This window comes from Physella acuta, unplaced genomic scaffold, assembly GCF_028476545.2.
Source record: "Physella acuta isolate Inbredline_101_S28 unplaced genomic scaffold, ASM2847654v3 ptg002531l, whole genome shotgun sequence".
In the NCBI taxonomy this organism is placed as follows: Eukaryota; Metazoa; Mollusca; class Gastropoda; family Physidae; genus Physella; species Physella acuta.
Window position 1 is genome coordinate 1,201 of NW_026733999.1, and position 24,223 is coordinate 25,423.

At 33.8% G+C, this 24,223-nt stretch overlaps 3 protein-coding genes and 1 long non-coding RNA gene across 17 annotated transcripts; all 4 read left to right on the top strand.

Moving 5' to 3' along the window:
• Positions 1–308: 308 nt before the first annotated feature.
• On the top strand, positions 309–6,755 carry LOC131933505 (C-signal). Of its 3 annotated transcripts, none has more exons than XM_059290247.1 (5): positions 309–374; positions 1,310–1,611; positions 4,828–4,966; positions 5,429–5,597; positions 5,891–6,755. In XM_059290247.1, the coding sequence occupies exons 2-5, from the start codon at positions 1,384–1,386 to the stop codon at positions 6,123–6,125; spliced, it is 771 nt and encodes a 256-aa protein (XP_059146230.1). In that variant the 5' UTR covers positions 309–374; positions 1,310–1,383; the 3' UTR covers positions 6,126–6,755. The 3 variants fall into 3 exon arrangements, with proteins under 3 accessions (XP_059146230.1, XP_059146228.1, XP_059146229.1); XM_059290245.1 differs by having other exon boundaries at positions 318–457; XM_059290246.1 differs by having other exon boundaries at positions 329–440.
• Positions 6,756–6,843: 88 nt separating this feature from the next.
• Positions 6,844–8,793, top strand: LOC131933502 (uncharacterized). Its single transcript, XM_059290242.1, has 2 exons — positions 6,844–6,919; positions 8,102–8,793. Exons 1-2 carry the CDS (start codon positions 6,844–6,846, stop codon positions 8,791–8,793), a joined length of 768 nt encoding a protein of 255 aa, XP_059146225.1.
• A 2,831-nt stretch (positions 8,794–11,624) lies between these two features.
• LOC131933504 (uncharacterized) lies at positions 11,625–15,504 on the top strand. 12 transcript variants are annotated; one of them, XR_009385018.1, is made up of 5 exons: positions 11,625–11,775; positions 14,178–14,295; positions 14,465–14,607; positions 14,965–15,029; positions 15,350–15,504. It is a non-coding gene; the product is annotated as an uncharacterized LOC131933504 (long non-coding RNA). The 12 variants fall into 12 exon arrangements; XR_009385017.1 differs by lacking the exon at positions 11,625–11,775 and adding an exon at positions 11,788–11,870; XR_009385016.1 differs by lacking the exon at positions 11,625–11,775 and adding an exon at positions 11,792–11,881.
• A 7,215-nt stretch (positions 15,505–22,719) lies between these two features.
• On the top strand, positions 22,720–23,443 carry LOC131933503 (uncharacterized). Its single transcript, XM_059290243.1, has 2 exons — positions 22,720–22,756; positions 22,842–23,443. Exons 1-2 carry the CDS (start codon positions 22,720–22,722, stop codon positions 23,441–23,443), a joined length of 639 nt encoding a protein of 212 aa, XP_059146226.1.
• Positions 23,444–24,223: the final 780 nt, after the last annotated feature.

Below are 24,223 nucleotides of genomic sequence, written 5' to 3' on the forward strand. Positions count from 1 at the left end.
TGTATAGTATACACATAGGCTAAGTAGACCATGTCGTAAGTGAAAACGCGGTGTTAGTTTTTACCTAACCATGTTGGGGAGAAATTATTTTATTGACATCAATAATACCCTAGAACTAATTAATACATTTATGTATTTATAAATTTATAAAGATAGTTGTTTATTACTTTATTTTATATTTTAATTTAGATATTCAATGTATGCGTTTGATATATTTATCATAATCTACTACATTGGTACAGACAAAACATCAGTAAACTGAAATAGGCCTACTTAAAATAACAATGAAAACCTCCCATGTAACCTTTGATCTTTAACCCCAATCAAAATTTAGAAACACCCACTTGTTTACGTTACTGATAATATTAATAGAAGTATGGTTAATCTAAACCTTAGAAAATCTATATGATTTATATCTTAATCTAGCAATTTGTTGATGGGTAATCTATTGCTTTAGGTACGTAAAATCGGCCGATGCTAGGCTAGTTAGTAATGTGAAAATGTTCAAAAGTATGAGTGTAGTGCTAGTACTACTAGATCTAGTTAGTTACACTTAACACTAGAGTAGTGGTGGTAATCTTTCGTTTTAGTTTTAGGTACGTAACATCGCCCGCGACTAGTAATGTGAAAAACAGGTGACTCCTTAAATTTTAATAATTACGTTTTGAAAATTACAAAAATGTTTCCCTTTTTCATTTATGTACCTGTTTTTAAACAATTGAATTAAAACTTTTCAGTAATAAAAGAAAACTAGCGATGTTTCCAACAGATACATAGCAACATTGCTCATTTACTATAGCAGCCATCTTGTTGAAGTTTTTTTTATAAAAAAAAGAGGGGAAGCCACTCTAACTTACAGATGGCCGCTTTTTATATAGCAAATCCTACTCGCAAACACTTGCTTATATTGATATATTTTTTATTATTTAGCCATTGATTTAGGTTTATTATTCATTTATCTATAATATTTGACACAAATATATCACAATATATTTCTATTAAAGCCTTGACAATGAGGTAACTTTTTCGTACATTACTAGCAGCGGGCGATTTTACGTACCTAAAACGTATATAGCTAATATTGCTCTCAAGCAATAACTGTTTAAAGTTGATTTCTGGCCTGTATTGATATATTAAGCCATTGATTTTTCTTTATTATTCAATTATCTATAATATTTGGAACAAATATATCACAATATACTTCTATTAAAGCCTTAATAAATAACAATGGGGCAACTTTTTCGGACATAACTAGCCTCAGACGATTTTTACGTACCTAAAACAATAGATTACCTGTTGATTTTTACAGCACAATACTAGATCTATCTACACAGAATAATAATACATGAATAATAGACGTAAATCTTGCCTTAAAAAATTAAAATGCCGTTGACACCAAAGACAGTGTTGGTAACTGGTACATCTCGTGGAATCGGACTAGAATTTGTTAAACAGTTCTTGAACCTACCAACACCTCCAGAAAAATTGGTCGCTGCATGCAGAAATCCTTCAACAGCTACAGAACTCCAGAAATTAGCTGCAGGGAATGCAACGGTGAAAGTAATTAAATTGGACGTTGAAAATGATGAGGATATAGATGCAGCATTTAAAGTAAGAGTGTAGGCATAATATTATACTAATAATAAAATAATAATTAATATGGCAGGAAACAGATTAGTACCGCAAAATGCATATTCGATCTTCGCCGTTCATAAACTTTCTAACCAGACATCGGTCGGGGATTTTGTTAATACTAATAAATAGAGCTATGTTTTTACAAGCTTCGTTAGCAACATTTTTGTGGAATACGTTTTTTATGACATTTTGTGCCGCGGCGAAGGATGCGAAGTATGCAAATCTAGACGGAACGGATCTACTTGGAAAAGTACGTGTACTGCACTAATAAGGTAAGAAATAATATTTTGTAAAAATAACTATTATTTTTATGGATTTTTCATTAGAAATGATTGCTGTAAATTATGAAAGTAAAAAAAAGTATATTTGAATGTGTTTTTTACTTTAATTTGAACAAAGTGAATGGCCATAATTACGACACATCGGCGTCGTTGAAAGCGGGGATTTCAGTTAATTTTTTACGGATATAAAATTGTATTTTTTTCCTCCGAGGCATGTATTTAAATAACAGTTTAGTTAAATGTATTTAATTCTGTAAAATATAAGTATTATTTTGCCGTAGATACTTTAAAAAAAAATGTTTATGATTTTCTGTCGGGGAAAATCGATATTCGCACCATGCACGTACACGTAGTAAAACTAGACTTATCTTTAAAACACGAGAATCTTGAGTACACTGCGAATAACAAAGTTTTTAAATTTTAGTTTACTTTTGACTTTAAGCCATTTGTTTTAAATCGAAATTAATTGATAATGTAATTATTTCAAAGTAAAAATTTTCCGTCTGAAATGGGTTCTAATCTTCGCCCACTGAACCAGCCTACGCACGACATTCGCGCGAGTCTGTTTCTTCGCAATAGTCTGTATAGTGTCGAGGGCTAATTCTAAAAAGAATCGAGTCCTTACTAATCCAATGTTTATTAAAATTAGGTACAATTGTTGGAACGCATGAGAAATAACAAATTAATATTTCTTTAAATCTATAGCCAAAAGAAAGTAGAACTTTATAACTCTGTAAATTATGAATCGAGTGACGGCTGTCGTGAAAACGGGAGCCATTTTACTCTTTTTTTAGGGTGACCTACTTTTATTATATAATTTTAAAATTCATCGTTTTGATAAGCAGCTGAGTAGCTGACTACGCATGCGATATGGCTGGCACGTTTTGGGATAGGGATCGAGTACACAATAGAATTTTTTTTTTTTCTTAGACCTAAGCGTATTTTTTTTTAAATCAAAAGATACTTACATATCAGTTGTTGATTTCAATTTCATTATAGAGCTAGATGGTAATCACTAACTTCAGTTTTTAAAAGTGATTTTGCATCTAGATCTAGATCTAGCGTATTTTCAAAATTACGTAAATCTAGATCTATTTTTTAGATCTAGATCTACTTAGTAACTACTTACTATTTGACAACCGTGTCAGTAAAATGAGGTCAGCGCTTCCAGATTCTTAGGTTTTAATTATGTTTGTCATTTTGATCTATTATAAGTAGCATTAAAACAACTGCATCTATTATCAACACTGTTTTTATATGCCAGTTCTAATTATACATTCTGTTCATTACCAATTCTAATGAAATCGTATCAGGCCCTAACACCCTGTTCACCTACACTGACACTACACTTGAATGACGCCACAGAGAGTCGTAACTTTAAATTAATGTTTTAAGTACTAAACAATTATAATTAGCCATGTAAATGCTGCAACTATATTAAAAATTGGCATATAGACATATTTTATTAATTATGTTTTTTTATATAGACCTTCTATATTTAACTCTGTTATTTTTTTCTTCCTCAGAGTGTTTCTAAAAGCCAGAATTTTAAAGGGGAGGGCGGTCGTTTTTTTTTCTCAAGAATAATTATAGAAATAAGCTATAAACTGGTATATTTTGTAAAGTTTGACATAATTACAAATAAATGTATGCCTAAGTGACATTTCTGTGTAATTATATTGTTAATTTTGTGAATTTCGTGGATTTTTAGACCTCACTACATTTAGATGTAAAAAAAAATCTCAGTTGAGTGAGTGTGGTTAATCTACATTTTGAACATGATGTAAATGTCTAGTGCTATTAATTTTTATATTTTTGAATTCCTCGATTGTTAAGCAACAAAATTGATATATAATATGTCAATAATTGTTACTTTGAAAATTGGCGAAAATCGACCCTAAAAGTAGATGCTTGAGGGTTGAATCTGTTTCCTGCCATATAGTAGGCCTAATAAATTAATAATTAATTGGGGCCTATACTATAAACTAAATTAAAATTACTAAACAGTAGTATAAAAACAGTGAACTGATAGCATTTTAAGTAGGCCTAAAAATTATATAACAAATAGTTATAGGCCTAATAATAGTAAATAATTTATAATAAGCCTATTTTAAAAGAATTTACTTTTATTGTTACATTATTCAATTTTATTTTTATTGTTAACTGCATTATTCCACATATGAAATTAAATTCTCTTTTAAGTAACAGTTCCAGTGTTTCTTTCAGACTTTTTTCTTTTCTCCAGAAAGGGGGGGGGGGGGCGGACACTGGTAAAGTATGTATTTTCTATTTAAATTCCATTTCCTTTGGGGGGGGGGGGGGGGGCTGTAGCCTTTCTGCTGAAGAGATGCCTGGAAGAAACTCTGAACAGTTCTAAGTTCTAAGACTTAGATCTAAGTAGTAAAAGTACCAGTTTCTTTTGGGCATTACATCTCTTTTGGGGGGTGGGGGTGGTAGAAGGGAAGGATATTTTCTGATGGAAACTGGTTTTAGGCCCTACAACAGTTAACTAGAGTCAATTTAGTAATTAGAAGATCTAGGTTAAGGTGTAAATTTAGTTGAAGTTAAAATTAAAAAATAGAACGATAGTATAAATCTGGCTGGTGCTGATAAACCTGATAAATAAAAGTGATAGGCTTCTCCATTCACTAAGTAATTAACTGTATAAAAGTTTTAAAAAGTAAAGAATTTTACCTCTCATTTTTAGCAAGAATAAATACTATTCTCTTTAACTATAATTTACCGATGATTACATAAAACTGAGTTTTCAGTCTAAGGGAAATAACTCAACTAATACTTTCGCCAAAATCAACCTTTCTCGGTTGTAGCTCTTTATGGAACTCGGCAGTAACGATAACTCGATGAATCAAAAAATGCACCAAAAAAGGTTAACCTGTGATCAATTTTTCAGCAGACAGAAGCAGCTTTAGGGGATAGAGGTCTTAACTTGCTCATCAGTAATGCTGGTTTTATGGACAGAAGTACTGAGGGTAGCTTGAAAGACATCACCAGAGCTAACATGCAGAAACACTTCAGCATTAATGCCACAAGTATTTTATTTGAATATTAATATGTATATCAAGTTAAAAATATGCTTTTTAAACAAAATTATTCAGCTATGGTATTTACGATTTTTAAAAAAATTATAATTATTTTTTTTAATTTAAAATTGAAGTTTAGTTACATGAAGCAAATTTTAAATAGATATTGATTTATTTTATTTAGAAAATTTAATTTAGTTTATAGGCAAAATATTTAAATTCATTTACAGCATTTAAATTTTAAAATAATTAAGATATCATTTTTTTTATTAGTTACCTGAAGGAAATTTTTAAAAAAGTAAATAGACGTTTTTTTTTAAAAATTCAGCTTAAGGTTAAATATTTATGTTCAGGTACATGATTTAAATATTAGATTATTTATTAGTCTAACATCAACCTATTTTTTTTAGTTTGGTGTTTATCATTTCTGCCTTATACTATATTTCTCTTATTTTGACATATAATTTGTAGGTCCAGTAATGATCGTGCAGAAGTTTCTACCACTTCTAGTTAAAGCTGCATCGCAGGAAAAATTACAAGACCTTAGTGCTAGCAGGGCTGGTGTGGTTATGATATCTGGAAGGTTGGGATCACAAGGTTTCATATTTAAAAATGGCTATGGATCCTGGATCCCATACAAGTAAATATTTTTGTGGCTAAAATTATTGAGGTGATAAATTAACATTAATCATTTTTACAAACATGTTTGTGAAAGCGTGGTTGGATTGTTTAGCTTACCACTGCTAACCCGAAAGTCACGAGTTCGCACCCTGGGCTTTAGTCTGTTGAATGTTTGTGTTAGGGAATTCTGGGCATAGTGCTAACCACACAATCCCTTTTTATGCAGAGATCATTGTTTTGGACATGAATGTTAAAAAATGATGATGATATTTGTTTGTGTTTTAATAATTTTTTATTGTTGTCTTGCTCAAGGTGTTCAAAAACTGCTTTAAACATGGCAACCATCATGATAAGCAGAGAACTAAAAGATTCTGGCATTCTTGTTACTGCCATCCACCCTGGCTGGGTGCGTACTGACATGGGCACAGAGGCGGCTCCCACTGGTAAGGAGGAAAGTGTTGCTGATTGTCTGAAAGTTATTGGAGAGGCTGGACTAAAGACACATGGGAAACTGATAGACTATCAAGGACAAATTCTTGATTACTAAACATAAAAAATTGTGATATTTTTTTTAGACAAAATGAACATAAAAACAAAGAAATACTTTTTAAAATTACTGACAATCGGCGTGGTCGAGTCAGTAAAAGCTCATGGTTGCTAAACCAAAAAGTCTTGAGTTCGATCTCCTTAGATGAGGCTGGTTAGCTGGGGACAGCAACTCTTCTAGGAGAGACAACTCCATCATCAAACAACTGCTGCCTTGTAGTTTGTTCTTGGTTGGACAAAGGCTACAGTAGCAAATCCAAAAAGAAGTTAATACATTTAATTGTGTTGGAGAGAATTCCATCCGATCCAACAATAAAAATTAAGACCGAAAAAGAAAGAGACTAAACATTTTCATCATTTAACGTTAAAACTTATTCTATATGAGCCTTAATTTGGAAGCAACAACCACATAATTTTTTTACCTATGTATTTACATAATATATAAAAATTGATTCCTTGTGTCAATCTGTAAAAGTTATATTTTGTGTAATTTCTTTTGTTATATACCCCTACTTTTTAATTAGTAAATTATTTATTGATTGGGTAAAGGTTTGTCACCAAGACATGCAGCAATAATGTGATTGATTTCATGAATTGATTTTAATGTATTATTATGTAAACTTTATAAGAAATATTATATTTTATTATATTTTATTTATATACATTTTGTTGATCTTTTTTTTGTGAGATATACAAATTAAGTTACCCTTTCTAAACTCATGGTCCATAGAGCAGATGAAGTAGAGTTCAGCTCTTTCCGAGACTTTGGCAAATCAATGGAGAAGGGATTGTGTGGTGAGCTTAACTTTACCTAACATAAGTCAGGTACTCATTGGAGCTGGGTGGACTCAGGGACAATCTGTAGACTGAAGCCCAGTATCCAAACTTGAGGGGTTAATAATAATTCACCTCAAGTGTTGAAATATAAATGACTTGGGTACTGAACACATTGGGTGTATATGTTACAGGTTATGTAATTTTATTACATAGGCCTGTATGTTTTTTTATATTAGTTGTCCCTCAGTAAATAAGTGATAAGTGAGAAGCTTTCTTATTTTTGACATACATAAATTGTTTGTGTATGTATAGTAATAAATATCAATAAGTGTATATAAAACCATAGAAGTGCATTTGTTATATTTAGAACATTAAAGAATAGGTTTCAAACGTGTAAATAAAATACTTATAGTATATATAACATACATAAAATAATGTATAAATAATAAAAATATGAAATGTGTGTGTAACATACATAAATGTAACTAAAGAGTACATACTGTACATATGTTTTTAGAACTCTTTTTATGCTCAATACAACTTTCCTTTTATAAAAACTTACAAGATATTCTAGCCAGCCAATCAGAGATTTGAACTGCGTGGTCACACCTTGCCTTTTAGCAACTTTCACGCTATGATTCCTAATTTTAAATTTTTGATGATTATTTTTTTAAACAAACCGCTATGTACTGGCTGTGTTAAATGAACCACGAAGTTACAAGAGATGACTGTATATGGGCTGCTATCTCACAACACATTGTTTCTCTAACCTTGGCATGTAGAGAGATAATGAATCCAGCAGTTTGCCCATTTGCCTTAACTTGATTTAAGTCAGGTACAGTTCTCAATGAAGCTGGGTAGATTCAAGGGCATTATATAGACTGAAGTGATAAACTGAACTCGAGATCTTTGGTTTTGTAAATGCCCTCTACCGCGCGACTACGCTGCATCACTATTGGAGAGTTGGAGCTTTATTCTTCGACCAACCAGATATCAGGAGGCATCGAGTATGCTAATGTACGTGTCATGGGTCTGCGTGGCTTAGCGGTAGAGAGCTAGACCCATTGGGTTGATCAACCTCTAAAGGTGACTGGGAATATAAATGATCACACAACACCAGTGAATGCTGATCTCACAGAAACAGACGAATCCTATTCGTGTTGGGCAACTTAAGCGGGAAATTATTGGTAACTTAAACAGGTAATTCGTCTTTGGGTTCTACCCACCAAACCCCATACCAACCAACCCCCATACCCACCAACCCCCATACACACCAACACCCATACCCACCAACCCCCATACGCACCAACCCCATACCCACCAACCCTATACCTACCAACCCCCATACCCACCAACCCCCATACCCACCAACCCCCATACCCACCAACCCCATACCTACCAACCCCCATACCCACCAACCCCCATACCCACCAACCCCCATACCCTCCAACCCCCACACCTACCAACCCCCATACCCACCAACCCCCACACCTACCAACCCCCATACCCTCCAACCCCATACCTACCAACCCCCATACCCACCAACCCCCACACCTACCAACCCCCATACCCTCCAACCCCATACCTACCAACCCCCATACCCACCAACCGCCATACCCACCAACCCCATACCTACCAACCCCCGTACCCACCAACCGCCATACCCACCAACCCCCATACCCACCAACCCCCATACCCTCCAACCCCCATACCCACCAACCCCCATACCCACCAACCCCCATACCCTCCAACCCCCATACCCAATAACCCCCATACCCACCAACCCCATACCTACCAACCCCCATACCCACCAACCGCCATACCCACCAACCCCCATACCCTCCAACCCCCATACCTACCAACCCCCATACCCACTAACCTCTCATTGTTGATATATTTAAGCTGCTTTTCCAGGAAAATTCTACTTCAAGGGCAATTAATTTTTAAACAACACCATCACAACTAACGATCTCGAGATCAATACACTAATGCACTGAGCTCACAGACTAGACTGAATTTTCTGATATCTCAATTTTTTCGATCTTTTTGTATGTCTATAAGATTCACAGGAAGCTATGGTAAACTTTTTACCAGTAATATGTAATACGAAATATATCAGACACATCCATCCTTCTGTGTTTGACGTCATTTTCGGAAGCATTTAAATTTACTAAGGTATACCCAGTAACAAGCAGAGAAAACTACCAGCGATTGTAGCTGATTATTTGCTGCTTTCTCATTGAATGTTTACTTAACATACACACTTCAATAAAAAGTTTTTTTTTTTTTTTTTTTAAAGTACGCCCTGTCATTTGAACACTTCAGGATCAGGTTTCATACTGTGTTTTTTGACTTCGAGAAAACGGATTGACAAATCGATTATTGATTTATTGACTTGCATGTTGCTACTGCTGCTTTGCAGGTCCACTGTTTTCTATTTTTAAAGAATGAAAAGTCGACAGAGTGGAACATCAAAACAAATTTGAAAAGCTTCAAGGTCAAGGCTGAACTTAAAATAACTAACATAATTGCATACATAAATATTTATATTGTTATGTGTTCAAACACGCCCGTAAAGTATATATATATATATATATATATATATATATATATATATATATATATATATATATATATATATATATATATATATAATATAGTTTGGTAGTCTATTAATAGTTTGCACAAAAGACAGTAACATAGGACTGTGACTTAAACATCACAATACCGTATTGCAGAGGCTTAGCGAGGGGGGGGGTGTGTGCGGAACGCACCGGGTGACACCATTTAGTGGGGTGACACCAAGGCAAAAAGTAGCAAAATATATAGAGAAAAATGATAAGTCCACTTAATTAAGTGAATAATTCAAGTGTTATATAGTGTTTTAAGAGGTGCAAATCGAAAGTTTGAGGAGGGGGGAGGGGGGTGAAAATTGAAAATTGAAAGTTTGTCCCCGGGAAGGGTCGCTACGCCTCTGGGGGGAGGGTGACACCATTAAGTGCCGTACCGGGTGACACCCGACCTCGCTACGCCACTGCCGTATAGGGAGGGGTTCGAGACTTAGATTCAGAATCTTGGTGCCGGGGTGGGTGCTGCCAACATGTGAGAAGTGAAGGCCAGACTTGAATGAATCACGTAGATGTAAACATGGGGCTGGTTTACAGGCGTGAGTTTTAATGGGCAGGGTGTGTGTCGTTATGATGAGGTTAGTGTCAGCGTAACACAGGTGCATGTGAAAATCGATAAGGACGGAAAGTAGGATGACGTAGTACAAACCATCAGTGCAGGACTTAAGAACAGCAACACACACACACACACACACACACATATATATATATATATATATATATATATATATATATATATATATATATATATATATATATATATATGCATAAATATGTGTGTGTGTGTGAAATTATGACAAATAGGCTCATCCATTAGGTATCGTGGAGGCGATATTAATAATAAATATTAGGCATCGACACGACATAAACTGACTACGGAAATTGAGTAGTCGACCTTTATTTATAAGCGATTTTGAAAGTAATATCGATAATTGGAAGTATGAGTAATATATTTTTTTAAATACATTTTTTGTTTTATTGTTACTTCTTCACTGACTTTCAAAATTTGCAGAGTGAATAGCGATAACTTTATATAGATATGCTTTTTTTTTCTATTCGATATGTAATAAACCATTAAAGTATCAAGATGTATTGTTTTTCTATGGAATAGTTTCCGGCCGGACAGCCTCGAAACGAGCCCGCGGCCCTTCGGTTTCAGACATTTTTGTTCTTCTATTTTTAGCAAACTCTAGCTGCATAAAGCTAGCTCGCCCTTGTAGCTTTGTCAGTACCGTCTTGCACATTGAAGAAGTAAATAGATCTAGATCTACATGTAGTTAAAGAAGAAAATAAAAACTGAGTTAGAAGTGAATGTCAATTATATAGCTTATATCAAAGAAGAAAGATTGATAAAGGTAAGTTGCCAACATGTTATTTATAAAGTGAAAAAAAAACTCTTACGGTTAAAATAAAAGATGCTTTAAAAATTTTTTTTCTCATTAATTAAATTTAATAGGCGTGTGCTAACTGAATAGTTTTTTTTAACAATCACAATTTTCTTTTGTGTAATCAATTCCTTTTTAATTAAAAACTTGTTAATATTTTTTCATTGTTTTGATATGGTTTTTTTTAGATTTTGTAATCAAAACGGTTTAAAAAAAGAAAAAAAACAACCTGAAAATTTTCGGAGGGCGATCACTGTTAAAAGTTAATATTTTCTACATAAATTTCATTTTGTTCAGGGGAGGAGGGGCGGTAGACTTTCTTCGGGGCGGAGGGGGGGGGGGGGGGGGGGGGAAGGTAGAAGAAACTTTGCTGGAGTTTCACTTACGTACAATAAACATTGATTGGCTCTACAGGAACTCCGTGATCGCTATTCTGAAAACACCACTTCATAGAAAAAGCAAAGGAATTTGTATTGAAAGCTTAGCCGATACAATTTCTAAATTAAATTATTTTTTTTAAAAAACCACATTATCTAGTTTAGCCATTTTTGTTTTCTGTGTTAATGTAAAAAAAATGTTTTGGCTCATTTTTTAAATTTTGTTTAGTTGTCAAAAAATACTAAAAACATCAGTTACATCCAATCTTTAGTAAAGTCCAACAAAAATCAATATTATTTTTGTAGCCATTTTTATTTTAATAACATCGTACACCCCATGCGGATCATCTCAACGACAGAATCGTTGAGCCTCTCTCCGACTGTGTCGCTGAGAATAAAACCCTTTGGTGGTTTCTCAGTCAACACTGTCGTTGAAAATAAAACAATAATTAAACATGCTCTCCACAATTAGGAAAGCATAAACTGTAGGTGTTTTGAAGCTAATATTCCAGCCATTTTGTTTTGACGAGAGCTAGTCCAGATCTAGACTAGATCTACTTGATCAACGATTTACACTGATGTAAAACCTACGTAAATCAAATCTACAAGATCAGGATTTACATTTAGATCTAGAGATCTACATTATTGACTAGAGAGAAAAAGTTAAAAGTATGCCTAGTGCGTCGAAAGTAAATGATAGAATCTAGATCTAGAGAGATCTAGAAAATCTAGATCTAGTAATTTTTCAGTAGCACTAGCTAGATCTAGTCTAGATTGACTAGATAGAAAGATAATTATTTCTGTGGCATAGCTGTCCTTTAGCATTTAGGATCTAGATCTAGAAGTCTAGATCTACTCAATTTTAAATCTCTTCTATTTCAAATTGTTTGTAGATCTATATCTACAAGATTAGGCTTAGGTCTAAAAATAATTAAATATACTAAAGTTAAAGCTACACAAGTACACATCATTCCTAAACTTAATGCCATTAATGGCTAAAATTCACTGAGCATTGTTGCACTTAAGACTTAAACGTAAGGCCTAAATAAATACTAAATAAAATTATTACGTTAGCTTAATTTTCGTGACAGCTTTTCTCTTCTTTTTTGCCATGCTTAATTTAAGTCATTTTCATGTGCTGGTAGCTTAAAATAAAACTTGTTTAGGAAGTTTATTTCTTTCTCCCTTTCATAATGCTGCAAATATGAGTAAGACGCTTATTATTATAATTAAATAGCTGCGATAAATAATCATTTGCATCTTTTTGGGGGTATTTCTTTTACATGAACTGTGAAATACGGTATCTCAAATTTTGTGCGTAACTCAAAGCGAAATATTACTCGCTCAACTGCTCGTATTTAAAAAATCTGGTATGTCGAGGCACTAGAATGTTGAGGTACCACAGGATCTACTATGTATTGAAAGAAAACATAAATTAATTATAGAATAATAGGCAAATATAGTAATAAAGTAGGCCTTATAGCTTTAGATTTTATTCAGCCTACTAATAAATAATTAAATAGGCCTAAAGTAGTACTAGATATTAGTTAAATCACTAGTATTGTGTAGGGTTATTTTTATTAAAAAAACAGATCACATCTTATACATTAAGGCGGGCTCAATAAAATAAAAATAATTTATTTAGGACCTAGGCCTATCTTTTGGAGATCTAAAATTCTAAATGAAAAATAAATTATTAATTAGACCAACAATAGGCATAGTATGCTAAATCTATTTTAGTATTTAAATTTAAGGCTCGGCCATCTACTAAAAATTTTATAAATGTCATAAAATGGCCTACTTAATTATAATTACTAATTACTATTAGGCCTAAGTTTAAACTAGAGATAGCCTATTTTATTAGTAGAAAAAGTATTAGTCATAGTTAAGATGGTATATATAGCCTTATGTAAATTAATGTAATCAGTGTTAGATATTATGATATCGATCAAGCAATTATTATATAATATCGGAAAGGGGCCTAGCACTCTCTTAGTCATTAGTCTATTAGGTCTTACAAGTAGTTTAGCCTATTTATATATTATAGGGCCTATAGGCTGTTATTTAAATTAGGCCAAAGGCTTATTAGGAAAAGGCTTAATAGGCTTTAGTTTTTAATTAGGCAACAAGGCAGAGGCTTAATGTTGCTTATAGATTTAATTTGAAATTATTATGATATACGCTACTCTGCGACTATCACTATAGACTGCTATAGAGTATATTATAGCCTAGGCCTATCTAAATAAAATAATTCAACTCACTTAGCTTACTATAATTTTTAAAAATGTTTAGTTAAGTATTCAGCTCTCTATGTCAGCTAAGGCCCATAATTGTAATTATCCTACTGTTAGATCTATTAATTATTTAATAATTAGTAGGCCTAATTATAGGAATTAGGTCTGATACATTAAGTCCTATACATTGGTCGTAGAGTAATACTATTGGGCTAGTAATTATATACAATATCTATACAAGCCTACTTAACGTTAATTTGGAAGTCTTTGCATTGACCTTAGTTTTCAGATGTAGCAGCCTAATTTTTATCAGATTATACCATAAAATCAAAAGTAGACTTGTAGATCTTTTTAAAACAAGGCATGAAATATTAATTTAAATAATATAAATTAAACAAATAGCCTAAATAACAACTACACAAAGTTAAAGTCATAATAACTTTTTATAAAGGTATCTTGAATTTCAACTGGAGGTAGTTTTGATAAATATTAGTATTCTGAACATTAAAATAGGTAGACTTAACATACATTTGTTCTGAAAACATATTTAGAAATTGGTTTTAAAAAATGAGGTTAGGATTGGGGTGATAACTAGTTGAGGATTAGATATGATATTCATTGTGTTTATCCATGTTGTAATTTCTCTTTTACAGGTTCATCCAAAAAAAAGGGAAGATCTGATTTTTACCAGTAATAAGACTACAGCATACTAAATGACACAAGATGTTCTTTCTCTATTACCTCTTACATTTGACATAAAAGTAGGAAAAGGTATGACAATTATTAATAAGCTGCTTTAAATTTTATAATTTTTTTTTATTATAACTTAATTGTACCTTTTTTTATTTCCAATAATGATAAATATAATTTAGTGTCATTTATATTTTAAAATATTTACATTTTACTAGATATAATTTACTTCTATAATATTACTATCCAGGTTTAACAGTCTATGCCTACAACATAGATCTCCAGGACTAAAAGTACACAAAATGGCAATCAGTATATCACAAGTGTAATAACACATGCATCTAATCTGCCTCAGTGGCGAGAACTGGGTGAATCCTCTCAAACATTAATCAGGTAAGTTATCACAAGTTTGCTTTGGTTTATTTTGAACATGTTGATTGAGATAGATTTTTATTTGTATAAATATTGTATTTAAAAAAATATTTTACCTAGTAAAACCAAGTCAGTGGTGATGATTGATACAATATCATTATGTATTTTTTTAAATATTTGTTTTGCAAAATATGCTGATTTGCAGGAAGGATATATATATATATATATATATATATATATATATATATATATATATATATATATATATATATATATATATATATATATATATATATATATATATATAAAACAGTATCATTTAGTGGTTTGTCTTACAAATTTGAATTATTTACTTAATCTGTCTTAACTGCTCAACAGGAACTAGGCATACCTAATGAGCGCCAAGCTGATACAGTAGATGTACAGAAGAGTTTATACACAAGGTAAATATTGATAAATTTTAAGTTTTCTTTTTTTAAGGATACATGTAGTGTTTTGGGAGAAAGGAATTAAATTATTTAAATTAGGCCTAATAGTTTATTTCTCTAGCTTATGTTTCACTTAAAATAACTTAAATTTTTCCCCCTTTATCACTAAAGCAAAATTTTATAGATATCTATGCCATGATTCATCTCATTCAATCACTTTTTTCTTGTTTTGTTTTGATGTATTAAACTAATTTAAACTAAAGATTTTTTTTTTTTTTTTGCTAATTTTATTATTTCAGATGGATGATTAAGAAAATCATTTTGTTTTGTTTCAGGAAGTGAAAAGTGATGTAAAAGGCAACTAATACTTCCATCTACCATAGTTAAACAAGAATCTGCAAATGGTGATAATTGCAATAATCTTGATATATTAATGTTTGGCTTTATAATTATATGCAATTGTTTCATAAATAAATTATTTCTCAAAATTTGATGTTTTTGGTTTTCATACTTTGTACATAAGATGCAAGTGATTGAAAGCTGAAAAGGGTTGTATGTAGTTATAGTATTCCCAGCACAAGTTGACATTAAAACAGCTGAAGCCCTTTAAAAAAAAAAAAAAATAATAATAATAATCTAGGAATGCTGTTTCTATTAGCTGAGCATATATTTGGAAAAGAACTTAATTGTTTACCAGAGAACACTGTGACCCAGTTTGTACTCCAGGCAAAAAGTGTCTATGGTTAATATTATTAAGTTAAAGAAAAGTATCAAACAAACAGGATAATATTAATAAGCAAGACCTCCACACTAGAGAAGTATGGAATGAGTGTTGCATGGAATTCAAATCAACTTTGATGTTGCTAATTGCTACACTGGCCATAATTGGCCTACATTGATTTTTGCTGAGGTAGGCAACTGTTTTTGTTTAACTTTAGATGTCGACTAAATAAAGAAGAAAACTGACACGCCAATACCAAAATCAAGAACTTGTAAAGTTCGTGGTTGCTAAACCGAGAAGTCCTGAGTTCAATCTCCCGTGTAGATGAGGCTCTATAGTTGGGGATAGCAACCTATCTTGGGGATACAACACTTGTTCTTGGATTGACAAAAGATAAGAAAAGAAATCCAGAAAGAAAAGCAGCTGAACGAAGAAGAAAAAGGCTGGATATATTCGGTATCAACTGTACAATTTTAACAGACACACATTTCAAACTACACATGCATTTCAATGACAAAGTTCAGTGAAGCCATAATGTTGAGTTTGACTGAATGAAGAACGATATTGTTATTTCAAGCAAAGTTAAGGTTTATTGTCTTAAAGACATTGTCGTGGATTGATTTAGACTAAGACTTCCCTGTTAAATAAGCCGACAACGATGGCTCTTTTTATTTCTCGTCTTTGATGTTGCTTTCAAGAACTTGTATGAGATTAGATTACCTACATACATAAGGCTACACAGTTTGGAATCTTGGCTTTCTAATAGTGGACCTGGCTACATGACATTACCCCCACCCCGTCAATTACCCCCCCCCCCCCCCGGAGGAGACCCCCCCCCTCCCGTATTTACCCCCCGGGGCAATTACCCCTTGTCAATAACCCCCCTGGAGAATCCCCCCCCCCCGGCCTCAAGTTATGATCCTAACTCAAACTCTATACCTATGTATTTCCTTAATCCTAATCGATAAAAAATGACCAAACCCTAAGCATTTACCTCAGCCTAAAACTTAACACATAACCAAAACCAACTCTAGACTTAGGTTTCAGCCTAACCTTGACCATAACACTAACCCTAATCCTAGCCTTAATCCTAACCCTGACCATAACACTAACTCTAATTCTGAATCTAACCCTAGCCCTAACCTTAGCCCTAACGCTAACCCTAACCTTAGCCCGAACGCTAACCCTAACTCTAGCCCTAACTCTAACCCTAGCCCTAACTCTAACGCTAACCATAACCCTAACCTTAGCACAAACGCTAGCCCTAGCCCAAACTCTAACTCTAGCCCTAACTCTAACCCTAGCCCTAACCCTAATCCTAACCCTAGCCGTAACCCTAACCATAATCTTAACCTTAGCCAGAACGCTAACTCTAACCCTAGCCCTAACGCTAACCCAAACCCTAACCCTAGCCGTAACCCTAACCATAACCCTAACCCCAGCTGTACCTTAAGAGGTGTGTGCGTGGGGGGGGGGGGGGTGGGGAGATGTCCTCCTTGGCGGGGGGTAAATGACAGGGGGTAATTGCTTCAGGGGGGGGGGAGAGAACTAATAATCTGTAAGTCCTACTATTCAATACATTTGGTTAACACAATGTCGTCACACATGTAAAACAAAATAAGCAGTGTGTTTATTATTTGTATCCTTAAAAAATGCAAAATAAATGCTACGCCATTAACTCAACCCTCTTTTTTCTCGTTACATATCGTCACATAAAGCCACCGCCCAAAATGATGGTGACGTCAATACACAATCATAAAGTGGTCACCCATTAACCACGACTCACTCTTCAGACGATTTTGCACCAAACCCCCCTTCTCTAATTGTAACAAATTTTCACAAAAAGCCAGATCTTCGCTCCCCCCCCCCCCCCACCACTCTCTTTAAAAACACTACACCTCAACACATAACCCCCTCCGCCGTTCCCCTGAAACTGCATTTTTACTTTCTCGTATATAAGAAGTATAGAGAAAGTCTTGTAATCGTGCAAAAAAAAAAAAAAAATCGAGATTTTTTTTACAAATCTCGACGTTTTACACCTCACTGATACGGAAAAACATAATTTTGCAATCTTGTCCGTATGTCTGTGTCTGTGTGTGTCTGTGTGTAAACACGATTACTTGAGTACCGTTACAGCTAGGTTGATGAAATTTCATATATAAGTATTTTATCAAAATCATAGATCCGTATAAACTTTTGAGTGATTTCCGATAACCGAAAGTGGTACTTTTTCTACTTTGAATTTTTCAAAAGCCTATAACTTGAGTACTATTGCAGATAGATAAATGAAATTTCACATGTAAGTAAAAGATCTAATTCTCTACCTTCTGTCAAATTTTGAGTAATTTCCGTTGACAGGAAGTACTAATTTACGCTATTTCCGATTTCTCAAAAAACGCACGTAAATTTATAAAGTACTAATAATGTTGCGCACTATTATGCACATCTTTATTTGACGTTCACTTGGTGTGCAATTCTTTTTTCTACGAGGTTTTATTCTATTTTAAAAAGTTTAAGTATTTAAAATGGATTAAAAATCATGTCTATATCCCGAGTTGCCATTCCCCGTAGTGTTATATTAGAATATTCGAGAAAGTTTAGGGGAGATCACTCCCGGTTTATTATAATATGTACTGACCTCGATAAACATTGAGTTAATAAATGAATTAATACCAAAAGCAATCTTTTAAAGCCCGAAATAACGGATGAAAGCAAAAATGTGTCGTCACACTTTCCGATCATCCCTTCCCATAAATGAAAAAAAAAGCCTGAACATACTAAAGGAGAGTATGGATGTTGATGGAGGATCCCAACGTTAAAAATTAAAGAAGCGCAAAATTTCAGGAATCCATGTTACACATTATTATTTTCCGTAGGTATAACAAAGGTATTTACATTGTGTTTTATATTTTACGAGCCGCTATCATACGCCGCTATTTTGTTGTTTCATTTTCTACTTTTCAGTAATTCATAATTTGTGAATTTGACAGTAACAATGCTGCCACTGAAAATATTTGCTTTAAAACACTATCAGTAGCTCGTTAAGGACGATAACCCCCCCCCCTCCCTCCTTTCTCAAAAATCCTACCCCCCCCCCTCCTCGTGAAAGCAGCCCCCTCTGAGTTACCTCCACTAAGTTTAAAATCGTTTCAAACTAAATTATCTGCCCCTAATAGCTGTCACTAAACCCGGCTCTACGATTGTAAACATTTAGCTTGAACCACAGCTCACCAGACCATGTAGGGATGGGGGTGGTAGGGATAGAGAGAAAGAGAGGGGGCTGCTAGGGGCGCTTACAGCTTGGTGTTTTCTATGGTATCCATGAAGAGAATTATTTATATAGAAGAAATATATATTAAACCAGCGTACCCGTCCCGCGCGTTGCTGCGGTCTCAGAAGACAGACTGACGCAATATTTTAAGAGGATTCCATAATTACATTAGCAATCACGTATTTTTTTACGCTTGACATTGATTTCTAAATCTAAACAATTTAAATGTAATCAAAGCCGGTGTTATATTGCTTTCATCATAGTTGTTGAGGCGCAAATTCTACCGCACACAGTAGCCCATTGTATCCATAATGTATCGCACTCTTTAAAACGAACGTAGGCGCAATAGTGTTTATGAGGGACCCACACAGGGGCGCTAGACCACACGCCAGTGGTGCAGTAGACAAAAAATTTCCCTACTGTAGGGCGCTCTTTTAAAACTCATAGTGTTCCTCCCGAAGCCAGTGGCGCATCGGGTCAAACGAATTGTCATCGAATGTCGTGTGCCACAGGGTCAATATTGTAGAGTGCTCTTTAACACAACCTTAGGATATCTCAGGGCGCCAAATCGCTTCCTGCCGGGGAGCCGGCAGACGCGCCTGATTCCATATAGTCAAAAATTATTGTTGCCCATCGTGTCTTTAGTGTATAAATTAAAAAAAAACGAACGTAGGCGTCATAGTGTTCACATGGTAGCACGGGGCGCTTCGGGTTACGTAATATCCGGGGCGCCGGCGGCTGCGCCTGTTGTTGCTTTTTTACCTTAGCCCCCATGCAGTTTTAATATCGCCGCCCTGGATTTTCAGGCGCCAAGCCGTTTATTAACAAAAATCGCACCCTCCAGGGAAACGCCCATAATAAATTTTAATTTTTGTTTTCGCAGAAACCTTCTCGTGAGTGTTTTCATTAACTCTCGAAAGTTTAACGGCACTCAGATAAACGATGTCAAACAGCATCCGTTTTGTTTTTTACAAACTGTGTAGAGAAAAATTGCACCCTCCAGAAGCGCCGCCCTGTTAAAATAAAATAAAAATAACCTCCCCTGAAGTTTTATGGCGAGCGGATGAACGGGATTAAACCGCAATCTACTTTTACGTATATATACCCTATATAGGGATCTATATATAGAATCGATTCGCGCCCTGCTGGGGCACCGTGCTTGTGAAATATATCCAGTGGTATTCTTAACTTAAGTTGCATGGCCATAGGATGAAAGGTGTAGTGCTGCATAGAGGACATAAACAAACCCACAAACAAACAAGCAAAACTTCATTATATATATACATAGAGAGAAATATAAATAATTCTACATATGCATATATATATATATATATATATATATATATATATATATATATATATATATATATATATATATATATATATATATATATATATATATATATATATATATATATATATATATATATATATAGCTACATTTGGTGACTTCCCATTTTCCCCAATGGCGTCAAATTTTGCACATAATCCACCTATTAATTCATGTGAAAAAAGCATCGTTTTCATCGTAAATTATTAGATTTTGGTATCAGCCTCTCTCCGGTCGTCGCTTAGCAAATCTGTTATCCAAAAATTCAACAAGCATGTATTCACCTGTACATTTTGCAGTTTGTGTCATCTCCCCTCACCCCCCCCCCCCCCCTGAATGATAGTTTTTAAACGTGCACAGTTAATTGTATATTTTTTTTTATCTGCAGTCAGTTATTAGTACAGTTAACTCTCATTAGTCATTTATTGAACTGGCAAAATGCTTACTTCTTCTATATATTTTGCTATTTTTCGCCATGGTGTCACCCCCGAAATTTTGCCACCTTGCGCAGTCCTCAGCCCCGCCCCCCCCCCCAACCTTGTGACGCCTCTGGTTAGGGGTACTACTTGAGTACAGTAAATATGTATATGTATATATATATATATATATATATATATATATATATATATATATATATATATATATATATATATATATATATATATATATATATATATATATATACATATATATATATATATATATATATATATATATATATATATATATATATATATATATATATATATATATATATCGGGGGGGGTATAGCCCCTTGGCACACCTTGTACCTACGCCACTAGATAATCATGTTCTTAAGATTATATAGCACATTCTATGTATAAATTCGATAAAAATAGCTATTACGTATTCTGCAATTTTATATTTGTAATAACATATTGTAAACGAAATGAGTCTTAAATTCGATTAAAAAATGGGCCTTTATATTATGTATTTTTTCTATTTTGCAATCATATCATGTATTACTTGTTGTATAGCCTAGATTCTATAATAATATACTAATATATTCTATATTACATAATCCTATATTATATCGTTTAGTAATCTCTACCCTAATGTTTTCTATACCGAATAATCAATATTCTGTAATTCTAAATTGTGTATAAATTAATCATACAATCTCTAAAATTAATCATAACTATGATCACAATTAAATTCAGCAATCCACTGTATTAATTTATATTGCTAAAAATAATTTAATTTTCAATTTTAAAGACAGAAGATACATTTTTTATAATATTAATTTAATTATTATTAGCTCTGTAAAATGAATGGTTTTTTAATTTTTCTTATATTAAATATTTTAAGCGATTAATTAATCGAAATGGTTTTATTCCGTTAGCTAGTTTTTACAGTTTATAACTATAATTAGAGTCTCAACGACAGAATCAAATGAGAAAAAATCTATAGCGTTATTATATACCGACACTGTTGATAAGCCACTCAACGACAGTCTCGTTGAGAATAGTGTAGGATCGGCTGCATCGTACATGATTTTAAAACAAAATATTTTTAATGGGCCTTCCGAATAATTTTGAGACTATTCTCGGATGAGTCCATTTATTTACATGTACCTAAAATAAGTGCATGCCAATCTTTTAACAGTCAGAGCGTTTTTACGTTTACATTTTAATATTTAAATAAACCGGGAGTGATCTCCCCAAAACTTTCTCGAATATTCTTATATAAAATAACAGGGGATGGGAACTCGGGCTATAGACATGATTTTTAATCCATTTTAAATACTTAAAGTTTTTAAAATAGAATAAAATCTCGTAGACAAATTAATTGCACACCAAGTGAACGCCAAATAAAAAAGCGCATAATAGTGCGCAATATTATTAGTACTTTTAAAATGTACATTAGTTTTTTGAGAAATCGGAAGTAGCGTAAATTACTACTTCCGGTCAACGGAAATTACTCAAATTTTAACAGAAGGTAGAGAATTAGACGTTTTACTTACATGTGAAATTTCATTTATCTATCTGAAATAGTACTCAAGTTATAGGCTTTTTAAAAATTCAAAGTAGGAAAAGTACCACTTCCGGTTATCGGAAATCGCTCAAAAGTTGATACGGATCTACGATTTTGATAAAATACTTATATATGAAATTTCATCAACCTAGCTGTAACGGTACTCAAGTTATCGTGTTTACACACGGACACACACACAGACAGACAGACAGACACACAGACATACGGACAAGATTGCAAAATTATGTTTTTCCGTATCAGTGAGGTGTAAAACGTCGAGATTTGTAAAAATCTCGATTTTTTTTTTTTTCACGATTACAATACTTTCTCTATACTTCGTATATACGAGAAAGTAAACAACAAGCTATCTTTATTTTCACAGAAAGAAATGAATCAAAAGTCAGAAATTGATCTTTTGCTGATCGGTAAAACTGGAAACGGTAAAAAGCGCAGTTGGAAACTCAATTTTGGACAGAAGAGTTTTTGAGAGTAGCGGCTCTACTACTTCAGTGACTAGAAAAATTGACTACGAGGTGAGCGAGGTCAATGGCCGAGTGATCAAGGTGGTGGATACACCAGGTGTCTGCGACACTACCAGTGACAAACAAGCAGCTGACAAGCTGGTGATGGATGCTTTAGAGAGAGCTATCGCTACCAACCCTAAAGGGTATCATGCTATGCTGCTGGTTGTAAAGTATGGTGGGAGGTTTACTGGGGAGGAACAAGCTGGGATTAAATATCTGAAAACACTTTTTGGTGAGAATTTTGTTAAAGATTATGGCATACTAATTGTAACAGGAGGGGATACTTATGAATTTGATAACCAACGACATGGAATACCCTTCGAGAAATGGTGTCGTCAGCAAATAGGAGCTTTTAAAGAACTTTATGAAGAATGTGACAGAAGAGCCGTTTTGTTTAACAACATTAGCGCTGATAAGTCGATAAAATCAAATCAGGTTAGACAACTCATCACTGTTGTGGACCAACTAAAGAGCCGAGGTAAACGTTACACTAATCAAGCTTTTGAAAGGGCCAGAGAGTCCAGAGCTAAAGTCTTCGTTAGGGTCAAATACCCCTTTTGGTTAAAGATGAAACAATTCGGGAATTGAGCCTCATTCTGCAAAAACCTTCGACAAATTCAAGAATCAGAAGAACCGTCTCGAGAATTAGGAAACGCGGAGACTCTGTTGATTCGAGTTGAGGCCCTGTCTGATAATATTTCGGGGCTTGACCGTGGGTCAGGAGAGTACCATAGCATGGTCAATGCCGTTAAAAATATCAAAGCTCACGTGGCTAAAGAAATAAAAGAAATTTTACAGAGCCCAAGAATGGCAAAGAAACATGCGCGAAGAACAGATGAGGATTCTAGAAGTACAAAGACAAAATGCAAGAGTACGAGAGAAGAGTGGAAAAGAAATTGGAGAGAGAAAAACAGGAAGAGTTGTTAAGGAAACAAAACGAACTGAAAGAAAAAAGAGATACAGATGCAGAGGGACATGGTGAGTGCGAGCTGAACAGATCAGGAAGGAGGCTGAGAAGAAAAAAGCAGCAGGAAGAAATGTACGCGATGGAGCAGAACTACCTGGAGCTCAAGAGGAAAACGGATGAAGGTGTTTTGACTAAATTAGTTTTAGGGGTGACAAAACCATTTAGAATGTTAGGCGATTGGCTTTTTTCTTAAGTCTGTACTTAAATATACAGCAGTCTATTCGTGCTTTCTGGTGCTTGTATTTAAACAGTAAAGCCACTTATTGAATTAATTAACTTATATCTGTACTTAAATCCATTCCACTTATTGATTTCTTACTCTTTATGTTTTTAACGCTTTTAAGACATAGACACTTTACAATGTCCTGTTCATAAATTTACTTGTATTAAAATCAAAGTCG